This window comes from Erythrolamprus reginae, chromosome 1, assembly GCF_031021105.1.
Source record: "Erythrolamprus reginae isolate rEryReg1 chromosome 1, rEryReg1.hap1, whole genome shotgun sequence".
Taxonomy (NCBI): Eukaryota; Metazoa; Chordata; class Lepidosauria; order Squamata; family Dipsadidae; genus Erythrolamprus; species Erythrolamprus reginae.
This window is the reverse complement of record NC_091950.1, coordinates 372,621,054-372,637,873: the sequence shown is the minus strand read 5'-3', so window position 1 is coordinate 372,637,873 and position 16,820 is coordinate 372,621,054. Positions and strand designations below refer to the sequence as shown.

Genomic DNA, 16,820 nt, shown 5'->3' with positions numbered 1-16,820 from the left:
TGCCAGTGACTAAGAACATCTTACATCAGTGATGGCGAACCTATGGAACAGGTGCCACAGGTGGCACGCGGAGCCATATCTGCTGGCACATGAGCCATTGCCCTAGCTCAGTTCCAACATTCATGTATGTGATGTTCAGCTGATTTTTTGCTCCCATAGAGGCTCTGGGAGGTCGTTTTTTGCTTCCAGAGAGCCTATGGGATATGGGGGAGGGCATTTTTACTCTCCCCCAGCTTAAGGGAAGCCTTTGGAGCCTGGGGAGGGTGAAACACGAGCCTACTGGGCCCACCAGAAGTTGGGAAACAGGTAATTTCCGCCCTCCAGAGGGCGCTCAGGGGGTGGAAGAAGCTGTTTTCGCCTTCCTCGGGGTGTGGGCACTTGCGCATTCGCGGTACTGTGCATGCACGCTCATTTGGCACCCAAGGAAAAAAAGGTTCACCATCACTGCCCCATATCTTAGAAAGATATGTGACAGGAGGGTTGGCCTTAGTGTGTCAGTCCCACCATTTAGCTTGCCTAATCTAAGGAAACAGTAATCAAGTAATTTAGATACCCTGGAAAAAGTGCACTTTTGTATATCATTTCTTCCAAAAACTGCCTAGATTTTGGAGCTACTTTATACCTTCAGTATTTTTTTTAATTCATTCATTAATTCGTTCATAAATTCATTAATGAATTAATGAATTAATTAATTAATTAATTCGTTAATTCATTCATTCATTCATTCATTTGAATTTTATGCCACCCTTCTCCTTAGACTCAGGCCGGCTTACAACATGTTAGCAATAGCACTTTTGAACAGAGCCAGCCTATTGCCCCCACAATCCGGGTCCTCATTTTACCCACCTCGGAAGGATGGAAGGCTGAGTCAACCTTGAGCTGGTGATGAGATTTGAAACGCTGACCTGCAGATCTACCGTCAGTTTCAGTGGCCTGCAGTACAGCACTCTACCTGCTGCGCCACCCCGGCTCTGTTTATTTAATTTAATATAAATTAAAAAGTGGTGAAAGGATGTTCATGCATTTTTAAAATGTGTCACAGCTGAGCGGTGTGCAGCTAATGGAGATCATACACCAGGCACCAAGAGTCAAAGACTGAAGATGTATCTCTTCATGTTGTTTCCAAATGCATGAGTTGTAAAATGCAGTTACACTACCCTTTGACATACTGTAATTCTTTTTTTGTTTATAAAGTACAAGGCAATTCAATTTAATCTCAAAGATCTCCAAAAATAAAGATCCTGAGCTTTTTCTAATGAGTTTATTTGGCTCTGATGAAGACAAATAACATCTCCATTCAGTATTCATTAGGTTATTGACTGCCCCCAAAACTAAGACATTTTCACTATTTTTATATTATTTGATCTTTCATGAACAATAGTGAAGACAACAGTATCAAGAGCCAAGGTGGCGCAGCAGGTAGAGTGCTGTACTGCAGGCCACTGAAGCTGACTGTAGATCTGAAGGTCAGCGGTTCAAATCTCATCACCTGCTCAAAGTTGACTCAGCCTTCCATCCTTCCGAGGTGGGTAAAATGAGGATCTGGATTGTGGGGGCAATAGCCTGGCTCTGTTAAAAAAAAGTGCTATTGCTTACCTGTTGTAAGCCGCCCTGAGTCTAAGGAGAAGGGTGGCATAAAAATTGAATGAATGAATGAATGAATGAATGAATGAATGAATGAATGAATGAATCAATGAATCAATGAATCAATCAATGAATGAATGAATCAATCAATCTGTGGGTGAGCAGAATTTCTTCCTGCTAATGAGGACTTGTCTTGATGCCTTCTCTAGTGGCCTCAGGAAAATAATCTGAGGATCCTGTTGTCAGAGTTGCGTTCAGAAGTGCCCGCCCAGAAGTAGAAAGGATATCAGGAACTGGAGAGATTTCAGAATGAAGACACTACAGCAGGAATTATTCAGTAGACTTTTACTTCTTCTTAGTATCAAAACTATATTCTCTATTCTGTATTACATAACACCAAACTACCTACCTAGACCAGTGATTTTCAACCTTTTTTGAGTCGCGGCACATTTTTTACATTTACAAAATCCCGGGGCACACCACCAACCAAAATGACACAAAATGATGCTCTGATACAGTGCATATTATACATATAGTTAATAATATAAATACTAGAGTTCTCCCTGAGGCTGTGGGTTCAAATCCCATGGTCAGCTGGATGCAGGGACCTTAGTTGTGTCTGTTTTTATGGTGTATATAGAGATTTGAGCTCTTTAAGAAGATGACCCTTCAGGAGGCCATATACAATATAGATAACATTGTGATGCATTGTATATCACCCTCTGTGGGTTCCTCTTATAAAAAGAAAAAGGTCAAATATCTATATACACCATCAGGATAGACATAACCAGCTGAGGCTTCATCTAGTGGTGGCAACATTTACCTCCAGTCCTGACCAGGATTAGAAATCGGGACCACGGAGAGGACTAGCAGCTTCAACTACTCGCTGCGGCCACATAATGACAAGTGCGTGGCAGCCCGAGCGGGCACCTTCCTGGGTGTGGATGAGAGGCGGCCTGTTATTGGTTCATCACTAGTGGTCAGGATGAATCCTAGAAGGTGATTGGTCAGAGAGTGTTCCCTGTGCCTCCATTCTTCCTGTCGCTGATAGCTGGAAGGATTGTGAGGGGAATGTTTATGTTCGGATGGAGGTGGCTGGCGGCGGGCTGGATAAATAGCCTCCACGGGCCGTATCCAACACGTGGGCCATAGTTTGGGGACCCATGTTTAATTTTCCCACGGCACACCTGACCATGTCTTAAGGCACACTAGTGTGCCGTGGCACACTGGTTGAAAAACACTGTACTAGATGACTCTACCACTACTAATGCAAAGGTGCATTACAGTATATACAGATCTTGACCAATCAGTGGTAGCACATTCTGCTGATTCACCATGACTCAGCATTCCTTTTACTTTACACTAATTACAACCTTTTTCACTGTAACTGGAATATTACTTCAGGTTCTAATCCTGACTCCTGTTATTCACGCTCCTAAGAATTGGGGAAAAATTGAAATGTGGTTGGCGCTCTCATTTTTCAAAGGAAAAAGACAACATGAGAGAGACAATAGGAGAGAACATGCTTTGTTTGGAGAAAACTTTTGATTCAACACCCACCCACCCCCACTTTAAAAGTATCAGGTGATATAGGATAAGGAATATATTTTTCTTCCAGGACAGACTACCTTGGTCAGCTTGGACAGAACTAGAACTAGATGAACAATCTGACCTCTGTAAAGCAGTTGGTTGTGTCCTGCAATTGTATAACAACATGTTCCTTTGACACGCAGGGTTTCTGTGGCTAATGAGGAGGAATCCTGCTGTCGAGTGGGTAAAAAGAACAGTATAAAATAATCTTCAAACCCTTGCTGCCTTTAGGAGGACTTGTTAATTTTAAAATCCTTTGTATTCTTAAAAATTGTACTGTATTTGCAAATAATGCCAGCATGCCCTCATTTTCACTTTTAATTCCTTGACTTTTTTTCAGCAGACTGATGCCAACACAAACCAGCCTCTTGAGTATTATTAAATCCTTTCAAAAATACCAGCAATATTTACAAGGAAGGCACATTATAAATATCACCAGTTGGAGAAATTATTAAAACCCTAAGACTTTCCATCCTTTCTCTTTTTCAGCACAATCTGAAGACATACAGCTAAGTTTAATAGAATAGAATAGAATAGAATTTTATTGGCCAAGTGTGATTGGACACACAAGGAATTTGTCTTTGGTGCACATGCTCTCAGCATACTTAAAAGAAAAATATACATTTGTTAAGAATCATGTGGTACAACACTTAATGATTGTCATAGGGCTCAAATAAGCAATGAAGAAACAATCAATATTAATAAAAATCTTAGGATACAAGCAACAAGTTACAGTCATACAGTCTTAAGTGGGAGGAAAAGGATGATAGGAATGATGAGTAAAACTAGTAGAATAGAATTGTAGATTTAGTAAAAAGTCTGACAGTGTTGAGGGAATTATTTGTTTAGTAGATTTTAGTAGATTTTAAGTATATAAAAAGATGTAGGCATCTGCAGGACCTGGGTTTTTATCAAAAATGTGCCCCTTGCCCAAAATACATTTCATAAATAAAAATTTAATACTGTAATAAATAAAACAGTCATACAAAAGAAGTGGTGCTTTAGTATGATACTATTTTCATCATCTGCCTTCCTTCCTACCCTTATTCTGCAAATGCCTCTAAAAAGAATGAAGCCGTACGTGGGAAGATTTTCTAAACTTCCCATTCTGGAGAATAAACATCAAAAGGTCGGTCTGGGCTCTGAGACTAATGACAGGCACCTCTTAGTCAATGCTAAGCAGAGGCATTGCAGATTTTGTTCTTTTATATTATTCAACTTAACGGATGTCTCCCAGAAAAGCTAAACAGGTCAAACGATTGCAATAGCAAATTGAGAAGTTTTTTAAAATCCCAGAAGATAATAGCAAACTAATTCAGTATTCTTGCCGAGAACAGTTCATGGATGTAAAGGTCTGATTGTTACTGTAATGAAAACAATAAAAATAGGGTTAGTACTGGATTACCTGCAAGGCTGGCTACAGTCTTGTGAGTCTCAAAATAGATATCTGGCTGTAATTATTTTGAATTGAAATGCTTTTATATTGATTCATGTTTATTTTGTTGTTAGCCGCCCCGAGTCTGCGGAGAGGGGCGGCACACAAATCCAATAAATAATAATAATAATAATAATAATAATAATAATAATAATAATAATTTTTGTTGTGAGCTGCCCTGAGTCCCTGGGGAGTTGGACGGCATAGAAATGTAATTAGATAGATAGATAGATAGATAGATAGATAGATAGATAGATAGATAGAGATGATAGATAGATGATAGATAGATGATAGATAGATAGATGATAGATTGATAGATAGATAGATGATAGATAGATGATAGATAGATAGATAAATAGATAGATGTTTGATAGATAGATAGATAGATAGATGATAGATAGATAGATAGATAGGTTAGATAGATAGATAGATAGATGATAGATGATAGATGATAGATGATAGATAGATGATAGATAGATAGATAGATAGATAGATAAATAAATAAATAGATATATGATAGATAGATAGATAAATAGATAGATAGATAGATAGATCTCCCCTTTTGCCTTTATAGCCCAAGAAATTAAGGAGGCGTCTTTCTTGTTTGCTATGCCCCACGCCCCCTTCTATGACCTTTACCTACTTGTCTCCTTTTATTACAGATTATTTGAGTGGATGTGTTTATTGAATTATCAGAATTCGAACTCACTTCACAGAAGGTTTTTATTTGCAGTTTCTTATCGTTGAGAATCTGCCTTGGATGCAAACTGCTGACCGTGCCTGTAGGCACCATTTATTTTGGCAGCCTTGGATTTTATGTCTATCTTGATTTTGCTTACTGTGCTGGCTTTATGTATCACAATAATGGTAAATTTTTCATAAACCTCAAATGTATATTTAGAAAACAAAAATAACAATTCAAATATTTCTGCTTTGCAAGAGAAAATAAAAAACCGCCCTGGGGTATCAATAAGATCTTTGGGAGGTAGAAGAAATAGCAGAGAGTGAACTTTCTGACTGATCTTTTGGTAAGCAGCTAGGTTGTGAATAATGAGATCTTTATGTCAGCCATTTTGTGACAAGGCCTTGCTTTCTACTTTCCAAAAGTGCCCCTTGGCCAAAATACTGTACATAAACATCCTCCCCCATCCCCCCAGAGGCTCTCTGGAAGCCAAAAACACCCTCCCAGGGCCTCTGTGCAAGTCAAAAATCAGCTGGCCAGCACATATATGTACTTGAAGCTGAGCTAGGGCAATGGCTCGTGTGCCAGCAGATATGACTCTGCGTGCCACTGCCCTAAATCATTCCCATCTTCTCCAGTGAGTCAATCCTTCTCATTAGATGGCCAAGGTATCTGAGTTTCATCTTCAGGATCTGGCCTTCTAAAGAGCAGTCAGGGTTGATCTCCTCTAGGACTGACTGGTGTGATTGCTTTGCAGTCCAAGGGACTTGCAGGAGTCTTCTCCAGCACCATAGTTCAACCAACAATATAATTTTATCTACCAAAGGGAGGGGAGGAGGAGGAGAACAAATGAAATGGGCTGGAGACATAAGCAATTTGAAAATGTGAGCACTGAATAGCACTTCTCTGGATTTTTTTCAGCTGTTCTGAATCTGTGTGGGCTCATAAATGTATCATTTGCATTGTCACAATTAAAAAACAAAAAAAAGTAACAAGATGAAATGTATGTAAATGAGAACAATAAAAATATATTCATAGCAGTGAGGAAGATTTTAACAGTGAGGATTATTTATTCAAAGGGTGGACTGAAAATCAATAGAGGATGATGTATGTGGGTGGTTTAATTTAGGTTACAATTTCTTAAGAAGTTGAAAAGCCAATTTCCATCCTATTGCTTATTCTATGGAAAATAAATAAAATAACTTCATAAAGGCAGAATTGTTCTAGCAGCACAACAAAAAATGGTGGCTGACTGTTGAGAAGAAACTTTGTTGATACTAGCCAACAAATTAAAAAAACGGTCTTAGAAAACAAATTAAATTGATAATAAATATATGCTTCCAAGAAATTAAATTGTATGTTTCTATTACTCGTTTATTTTGCTTACTAGTGAACTGGAAACACAAGTAATCTATGAAACTAGTTTACAGAAGGGTAGAGAAATCAGACTGGGGGAATGAAGGATTGTTTGAATAGGCTGTAAATCTTTACTCTGCATAGAAATGTTTGAACAAAAGTTGATTTTTTTTCTTTTCTTTTTAAAGATATACATATGCCAAATCTTACTTTAGATAGGAAATGAGTGGGAAGCCAGGCTACTCATATAACAGCTTTGTAAATAAACCTATAAAAGACGATGGGAAGGAGGAGGAGGAGGAAAACAATTTCGGTCATAAAATCTTTGTGTTCCTATTTGCAATTCTCTATGTAATGATCTTAAACTAGAATGATCTGTGGAGGGTTGTGACCCCCAGAATATTTTAATCTTACAATCCTACAGCCAGGGATGGGCTACTGCCCAGATTGGGGGGGGGAAACGCACCCAGTTTGCAGTGAAAGATGTTGAAAGAAAATGTAGGGAGTCCTGCATAAGTCATGCCCACAGTGTGATAGTAAAAATTTTGGTAGCCCTTCACTCCCTACAGCCATAGGAGGAAATCCTTGGCAGACTAGACCAGTAGTTCGCAACCTCAACAATTTTAAGTATACCGGCTGGGGAATTCTGGGAGTTGAAGTCTCCCACATCTTAAAGTTGCTAAGATTGAGAAAGTGCAGCTTCTCTTATACTTCGCTATTGACTATGGTGGTAAGGTTGATGAGAATTATAGCCTAATGGCTTTTGAAGAGTTACAGATTTTTCATGCCTTAATGAAGATCTCAACACGGAACAGGCTAGGTACAGGTAGTCCTCAACCTATGACCAAAATTGAGCCCAAAATTTCTGTTGATAAGTAAGACATTGGCTAAGTGAATTTTTGCCCCATCTAAAGACTTTTCTTGCCTCGGCCATTAAGTGAATCACTGCAGTTGAGAAGTTAGGATGACTGTTAAATGAATCTGGCTTCCCCATTGATTTTGCTTGTCTCAAAGTCACCAAGAAGGATCACATGATCTTAGGACACCGCAACGGTCATAAACATGAACCAGTTGCCAAGCATTTTGATCACATGATAATGGGAAAGCTGGAAAGGTCATAACTATGAAAAACAGTCATGTTACTTTTTCAGTGCCATTGTAACTTTGAATGGTCACTAAATTAAATGTTAGAAATGGAAGACTACCTATACATCCAGTGAAGGGCTACCCAAGTTTTTACTACCACACTATGGGCGTGGCTTATGGAGGATGCTCTGTATTTTCTTTCAACATCTTTCAGTACAAATTGGGTGCTCTGGGGTGGAGCTCCATTTCCGCTACTCCACTATATGTGTCCCCCCCCGGTCAGGGCAGTAGCCCATCCCTATATACCACATCAAACACCAAGCAGAATAAGATTTACCTGCCATCTAAGTAGAACAATGAAATAGTAGAACAAGTTTAGAGGTGATTAGATTAGATTATTATTAGAGTTGGAAAGGACCTTGCAGTCTAACCCTCCATTTTAGCAGGACTCCCTACACCATTTCGGACAAATGGCAGTCCAATCTCCCTTTGAAAGTCTCAAGTGTTGGAGCTCTCACAACCTCTATAGGCAAGCTGTCCCGGTCTCACTGTCAGAAAGTTTCTCCTTATTTCCAGGTTGAATCTCTTCTTGGACAGTTTTCATCCATTATTCCTTGTCTGGCCTTCTGGTGTCTTGGAAAACAGTCCGACCCCCTCCTCTCTGTGGCAGCCCCTCAAGTATTGGAACACTGCTATCATGTCTCCCCTGGTCCTTCTCTTCGCCAGATTGGCCATGCCTGGTTCCTGCAACCGCTCTTCGTATGTTTTATTTTCCAGACCCTTTATCATCCTGATTACTCTCGTCTGCACTGTCTCTAGAATTTCAATGTCTTTTTTGTAGTGTGGTGACCAAAACTGGATGCAGTACTGGATGATGTGAGAACTGAAAATCAAATCTCACGAGGAATGGTTACAGGAATTGGTATGCTTATCTTGTGGAAGAGAAGATCTCAAGGAAATGTGATAGTTGTCCTCAGAGAGAAAAAAGGAGCAAAGATTGGACTTGTTCGCTGTTGCCCTGGAGGGGCAGATGCAAAGGCAGTGGATTGAAACTACAGAGAAGTTAAACATTATGAAGAATTTCAGATGAAAGAACAGTTAACAAGTGGAGTACGTTATCTCACAAAGCAATAGGTTCCTTTTCACTGACACGCGGTGTTGGGGCTGCTTCTAGGCTGGTCCCTCCAGTTAATTAAAAGAAAACAAGCCGGCGGGGGGATGGGACGGAAGCCGGGGAAGCTTTTCCTCCACTCCCCATTCATGCCTTTTCGGCTGGAAAGCGAGAGAAGCGGAGACGGGCAAAAGTTGGATGCGCATGCTCAGTTCCCTCTGGAAGCTAATGTGCTTGGAAATGTAGAAGATTGATGAAAGTTCATAATAGTAAATGCTAAGTGCCTGAAAATTAATTGAGCTTGGAAATATTGAATGAAATTATAGAAAAGTATAATTTATGGAAATATATTAATTTATGCATTATTTTTCTATTGGTATTTTACTTTTTCATAGGTTTTCTTAATAGTCTGGCCCTCCAACAATCTGATGGACAGTGAACTGGCCCACTGTGTAAAAAGTTTGGGGACCCCTGGTCTATACCATTAACCACTGGGTTCTCCATATCTTCATTCAATGAAACACAGGGCATCATTTGGGGCTATTCAGCAATGCAGAGTTGCAAGAAATGGAGCTGTTTCTTTAAATTCCTTGCAGCTCTGCGTGTTGGATGAGAAATCTATCCTCCTCTCCTTCTTCCTCACCCTTCCTCCAGATTGGAGATATAAGGACTCAGCTGAGATGTAGACTAATTAGATCTATTGATTGTAATTGCTTTCACAGAATTATAGTAATTGAATTGGAGAACAGTGCAATAGTTTCTTGAATTTCCAGATAAATCCACAAATACAGGCTGGCTATTAATTCTTTTTTTTACTAAAACAAAGTTGGGTTTATATGACAAATTAGGTTAAACTGACTAATCTGGGCCAGAAGTTATTATTGCATAACATACTGAATCAAACTGATCACCCACATTTCAGCCTAGCATGCTTGCAAAACCTCCGTCCCTGGTTAGGTTAATATCTTTTGTGAACCCAGGGAATTGGATAAGTGTCAGGTCTGCCATCTTTTTTTTGGCATCTTGCTGGCATCCTGCCATCTAAGGCCAGGAGGGAGGGGGCATAAGAGGTGGACAAATGGGCAATAATGGTGTGTGGGAATATGATGGAGATTAGGGAGGGGGGATGACAGGTTGAGGAAGATCAGAGAAACATATCTCAGGATTTCTATAAAACACCTCTGTGGCTCTTTGTAATCTAAATATGAATTGGTCATGGGGGGGAGGGCTGGGATGAGTGGAAAAATGTGTAACTTTTCACATGGGAAAATTAGTTCTAGCTTGACTTTACTGCAGCCAACAATCTTCAGTAAAAGACCTTAATCACTTCACACACATGGAGTCAAGGGTCTTTCTTTCCCAAGGGACTCGATTGGGGCAGGTCTAGCAATATGTTTGGTCCACTGGTTAAGACACCTGCTAGAAACATGGGACACTTCACAGAGTTGTTGCTCAGGGGAAAACAGGAGGAGGAACATTTATTTATTTATTATTTATTAACTGGATTTATATTATTATTATTATTAATTAGATTTGTATGCCACCCCTCTTCATAGACTCCAGGCAGCTCACAGCAATAATAAAACAATATACAACAAATCTAATATTTAAAAATAACTAAAAATCCCTTATTTAAAAAACAAGACATGCACACAAACATACCATGCATAAACTATATTCCTTACTATGTGGGTAAAACAAAAAAATCAATCCCCCACCCCCCAATTACTGCTTATATGCCGCCCCTCTCCGACATGTGTTGGATATGTGTCAAATATGTTTCCCAACTTGAGTTATTTGTAAAAATAATAAAGGTGGGATATAAATAAATAACTAAATAAATAGCATTTATTAACTAAATTGTGAATAAACATGTTGTCTGCATACAACCAGATGTTATTTGTGTATGCTTGATCTGTGATGTTTTGAACCCAGGTGATTAGGTTGTTTTAGTAAACCATTAGTCAGTCGAACATGGTTTAGCATGTTGCGTGAAAACAATGTAAGATCTTCATGTTGCAAGTGAGTCCCTCTTGCCTTCTCTGCCAAATGACGACAAGTCTTGGGCTCAAGACAAGCTTTTTTCTTTTTTCTTTGCAAAGAAAAAAGATTTCATTGCTATTTTACCACTGAGAATGACAGTAAGTGCTTCATGGATGGCCTGACCTCTGCAGAACAGATCTGCAGTTATTTTTTTGAACAGTATTACTTCTGGCAGTTTATTGTTGATGAACCGTATCAATTTGCCGCTGATATACAATGGAAAGAAGCTTAGAGCTGGTTTATGTAAAACACTGATCTGGAGCTCGGAATGCATTTGAAAGCAGTGTCAAGAATCATTCTTCTTGTCACTACTCAGGCGGAAACAATTGGATTTCTGTCCTGAGAAATCAAATGGCTTTTTAAAGTGCAGATGAAGCATCTGGGATCAAAGTTCCCCTCCTTGCAGGTTCAGGCCCTTTTAACCTGAAGAAAGTACAGCTGTTGATTGAACTTTCTGCAAAAAATAAATAAATGTCTAGATCTGTTTTGCCAAGGACTTTCTGTTTCCAGGTTATAAATATGAGCTATAAAAGCCAATGAATGTTTCAGTTTTGAATCATTAGAGATGAGCAGGCTATTCGGATAATAACTCTCTTGGACTGTTTTTGTACCTCTAATCAGAGGTGGGCTGCTAAGGTGGAATGGTGATGTGTGCTCTTCTCTGTGGCTCTGAGTACTAGCGGAGTCCAGTGCAATTATGCTACTACACTTGGGCAGGTAGCAAAATCACACGCGGACACGCAGGGTCACCCATGGCAGGTGTAGTAGCGTAATTACACTGGACTCCGCTAGTGCTCAGAGCTACGGGGGAGAGCACACCTCAACCTTCCACCTTAGCAGCCAACCTCTGCCTCTAATCCTGGAAACAACGTTTTATCTTCCAAATATCTGTCTAATATGTGTAGCCTCACATCTTTGCAAATTGAAGCCTGTCTCCCTACTCTATTCATTGAGGAGAAACCTCACTTGCCTCTGGAGTAAGACAGAAACAATATGCTTGGATTGTTTACTTGTTCTTTGGTCAGAGCAAAAGCTGGTCAATTGGGCAACGTGATGAGGGTGCATGCATGCACAAAACACACACTTTCGTTGTGATGTGAACCTGTAGGGAAGGTAAGTAGAAACTACCCCTGAACCAAACATATAGGGACACATGGAATTAAGGGCCAATCTTATCTTTTGATGGTGGCAATATGGACCTCAGATAAGATAACATAGATGGATGATCTAAAGTTTGTGTGTAATCTCCAGTATCTTATCTTCCTAGGATTCTTCCAAATTTTGATGGCAAAAATGACTGAATTTTCATAATTATGATATTTCTGTGATTTCTTCCCCAAAATTAAAGTTTGAAAACCATTCTATTTCTTTCTTTAAATGTTCCCAAGCCACCAGATGTTCTGCCGGCGTGTCTCAACCGCCCGTAATTACAGGGTAATTAGTCCAGGAAGACACACACCACACGATAAAAGGAAAACCCAAAAGTTTTTATAAACAGAAAAACAGAAACAGCTCTCTTTTTAAATGTCAAAGGGATTTTCTGGTACACACAAGGCACAGGTTAAATGTAGTCCAATTGCTCACCCAATAACTGGGAAATTGAGCCAATTCTAAAGTCCAGAGAGTCCACACACATAATCCTGAAGAGCAAAACCCCCGATTTTGATGAAACAATGAATCAGATAAACTGCCATGAGGCTAAAACACCAGACTGCACTTTTATCTGTAGCACTAATTACAACAGCCCCACCCAACCACAGGTGGCCTCATTTTCTCTTGTAATAATCCTTCAGTTGTTGTCTCCTATGCATCACTCTACGCATGCGTGGATGTGTCATTAATTCTTGTTCAGAATCCAGGGATGATACAGATGACTGATCTCCTCCTGGGCTGTCTGCCAAACTCCCCTCTTCCCTGTCACTCACGCTTCCTTGGTCAGAGGAGACTTCATTGGCAGATTCTACTGGGAATAAAACAGGCCTGCGGCATGTGGATGTTTCCCCCACAACCACCTCCACATTCCTTGGGGCAGGAGCTGGGCCAGAGCTAACCACAACACCAGATAGGGGTGGATTTTCTCTAAAAAGTTCCCCCTATAATTTTATTTCCATTCATTACCCTCCCACCCCGATCCACCCCCATCCCCCCAAAATATGATGTTATCCAGCTATGAGATAGCTTCCTGTGTCCATCCAGAAGATTATAAAGAAAGATTGCAGCTCTTCCAACACTGCCCACCTGCCAATACAAATCTGTGGAAGATACTTTGCAACAACGGTATTTATGCCATGATGATTGTCACAATCTTAGAATGAATATCACATGGAAACAACTTACCAGCCTGCAACCAGATCTGTTCAAGAGTTGTCCACAGCTGAATAGGCCCTTGCTTTGAGGCAGAACTCTGCATAGTTATCTCTGACATGGCCTGTTCTAGTCGTGACGCTGCAATGGAAGATGCTCGCTGGGAACCTGGAAGAAGAGGTAGAAGATCTGCCTCATAAGTTATTCAATTGCTGTTTGTATAAGGCAGAGGTCTTCAAACTTGGCGACTTTAAGACTTGTGGATTTCAACTCCCAGAATTCTCCAGCCAGCATGGAGAATTGAACTCTGACTTGGGAGTTGAAGTCCACAAGTCTTAAAGTTGCCAAGTTTGAGGACCCCTGGTACAAGGAGTTGAGAGATAAATACCTTGATCCACATATTAAATGTATGGCCCACTAGGAGGCACATATTAAAACAAGATACCTCATGTGTGGCCAGAATCTGAAAACAACATTTAATGCAGCCTAATTTCTGACTAAAATGGGCTGACTGAGATCGACATACGTGGGCCTGATTGGGGTAGATTGCAAGAGTGATGCAGAAATATAATTTTATATAATTTTATTCTATTTTATATGCTTATGTATTAAACTATTGTATTTTACCTTACTATCATTTTAAATTGTTTGTTTAGGATTATATTGGTAACGTTTAGGATTATATTGGTAATATGTGTTTGAACCTGTACGTTGATATGGCCAATAGGCAAATCCATCAAAAAATACATATATACATAAATATAGTCAAGTATTTGTTTGTTTGTTTGTTTGTTTATGAAATTTGTATGCCACCCACTCAGGGCGGCTTACAACAATAAAATAACAAAAGCAATATAAACAATTAAATCTCAATAATAACAATAGTATGAAACCCAATTAAAATTTCACTAATATAGTCATACCATATCATACATCCCAATCAAATCTTATTTATGCTGGAATTAAAGGAAGTAGCAATCACTCACAGCCCCCAGGCCTGCCCGCAAAGCCAGATTTTCAGGATCTTCTGAAAAGCCTGTAGGGTGGGGGCAGTACGGACCTTGGGGGGGAGTTGGTTCCAGAGAGCCAGGGCTGCCACAGAGAAGGCCCTCCTCCGTGGCCCCGCCAACTGACAATGGTTAGTCAATGGCATCTGGAGAAGGCTGACTCTGTGGGCTCTAACCGGTCGCTGGGAGCTATGTGGCAGGAGAGAGTAACGTAAATAGTCTGGCCTCAAGCCATGTAGGGCTTTATAGGTAATAAACAACACTTTGAATTGTGACCAGAGACCAAATGGAAGCCAGTGCAGCATGCGGAGTGTTGGTGTGATGTGGGTGTACCTAGGTATGTAGAGCGCATTGGAATCATCAAGCCACGAACTGATAAGGGCATGGGTGACCATGAGCAGAATCTCCAGGTCCAGAAAGGGCCACAACTGGGTACACCAGACGAACCTGTTCAAAGGTCCCCCTGGCCACAGCCAAGAGATGTTGGTCAAGTCTCAGCTGAGGATCCAGGAGGACCCCCCAAGCTGTGGACCCTTTTTGAGAGGGTTAAGGTTTCCCACCCCACAATCACAGATGGACAGATGACATGGTCCTTTAGAGGGAATGCCCAGAGCCACTCAGTCTCGTCAGGGTTAACTTTGCTTCACATTGCTGCAGCAGGCCCAATAACTCCTCTGGTGTCGCCCCTGATTCATGCCACTTCTGATGCCTGGAAACAAACCTCGGCGTCCCGCTATTCTTGGCATCTCTGCCATCATTTGATGTTCTACTGTCTCTCCGAGCGCCTTGCACATCCAGTTGTTAACTGATGCGTCCCAGACCCCGGTACTCCACTGCTGGTACTCATTCACTGCTCTGTTGTTGATGCTCGCTTGCTGCCTGGACTCATTCTTTGACCCTTGCGCCTTGAGTGCTGGCCGCCGTCTTCCCTTGTATATTAGGACTCAGTCCCCAGCTCTGGACTCCACCAGCTCTCTTCCAGTTTCCACAGGTGGTTTCTGATACAGCATCGAGGGCACAGATAGGCCAAATACAATTACAGATGTTTAAAATGCTAACTGATGTAGGATGGCATCGGAACATTGTTGCCGATAGTGGTGCTCCTCTGTCCTCCTCCTCCTGCTTCCGCCACCGGAACTGGATGTTTTGAGGTTAACAATATAATTCAAGTGGTGGTATTTGGCTAATGAAAAAGTCTAAAGCAATTTCTTTTCCTGGAAATCATTATTAGTCTTGATGTGGTGCGATTGTGTCTGAAGGCCATCTCCCAGGAAACTAGTGGACTTGTGCAGTTGATTGGTCACTGCAAGAACAGTGTGCAGTCCTCTTACAGGGCATTATTCATGCCCTTTTGTACTTCCAAATCAACATTATTTTACAAAAATAAAATAAATTCTAGGTGTAGATTGCTAGGTGTATTCTTAATTTTTTTTAAAAAAAATCATCACATGCATTCCAACGCTGGCAACAGTTAAATCAAATTCTGAGGTTGCAGTATATTATACAGCAGATATTTTCCTCAAACATTAAACCCTAATTTTGTGATTGTAAGGGATAGGAATTTGTGACTTTACAGTTTATACTATAATTCATATATCAGGAAGCAATCACACAGTCTGTAGGTATGAAGAGCCTCAGATGCAATTTGCAATCTGAGCCTCAGAATTTTACGACTGCAAACATAAGAAAGGGAACTATGCCTAGAAGCTTAGAAAGCCACTGCCAATGCGGCCTGGACTGGAAATCGTGGGTGGTCTACAGGGGCAGGGGTAAGTGCAGGGGTGGGCAGCAGGCAGGACAGGTTGGAACGCAGTTCCACTGGGGGAAATGAAGATGCTTGCACAGCTCCAGCTGAGTGGCGGCTGTTACTTCCTGGATTACTGGTCTTGGTTCAGCTCTCCTTTTTTTCCTTGCTGCTGCTGCGTCGGCGCTCCTTACTTTTTTCCTCTTTCCTCCTGCCTGACCTCGGACGAGCTTCCCTCTCTCCTGCCCGGCTCCCCTCCAGCCTCATGTGGTCACCTCCTGCCTGAGGTCCAAGCAGAAGGTGTGGGTGGAAGCAGCACTGGCAGCATTTATGTTTCTGACAGCACCCGTTCGCCTAGCTACCCAGCATGAGGCGGTGGGTGACTCAGGAAGGAAAGTGCGGGAAACGCAAAGCAAATTGTCACCTCAGCGAGCGACACTGGCAAGATTGAAGTCGAGGACTTAACAGTTCACTTGAATGATGATCGTTCAAGCCACTCCCACCTGGTCACATGTCTGGCAAGTCACTCCTACCCAGTCACATAACCATTAAGCCACACTCAAAAATAAGCCCCACCCACAGTATGGCAGTAAAAATGTTGACTGCCCATTACTGGGTGGGTGGTAGCACAATTTTCTGCTGGTTTAGCTCCTTTCTCCAAAACTGGTCCCAATTGGTCTTAGGGGTGAGAGGTCTGCTATCTGGTGTCATGCCACAGGGCTCAGTACTCTCTCTACTCCTTTTTAACTTCTACATGAAGTCATGGAGCGAGATCATCTATCACTTTGAGTTAGGTATCTGCAGTACGCTGATGATGCCCAACTTTTTCCCCCTCTCCTGATGACCCAAGTGATGTTGTCGCTGCCCTCTCTTGGTGC

At 41.1% G+C, this 16,820-nt stretch overlaps 1 protein-coding gene across 2 annotated transcripts in view; it reads right to left on the bottom strand.

Moving 5' to 3' along the window:
- TTC7A (tetratricopeptide repeat domain 7A) overlaps positions 1-16,820 on the bottom strand; it is a 215,511-nt gene that overhangs the window by 57,418 nt on the left and 141,273 nt on the right. For both annotated transcript variants that reach the window (XM_070734576.1, XM_070734577.1), the window contains one exon: positions 13,225-13,359. In XM_070734576.1, coding sequence (XP_070590677.1) covers positions 13,225-13,359 — 135 coding nt within the window. The remainder of the gene's footprint in view (positions 1-13,224; positions 13,360-16,820) is intronic.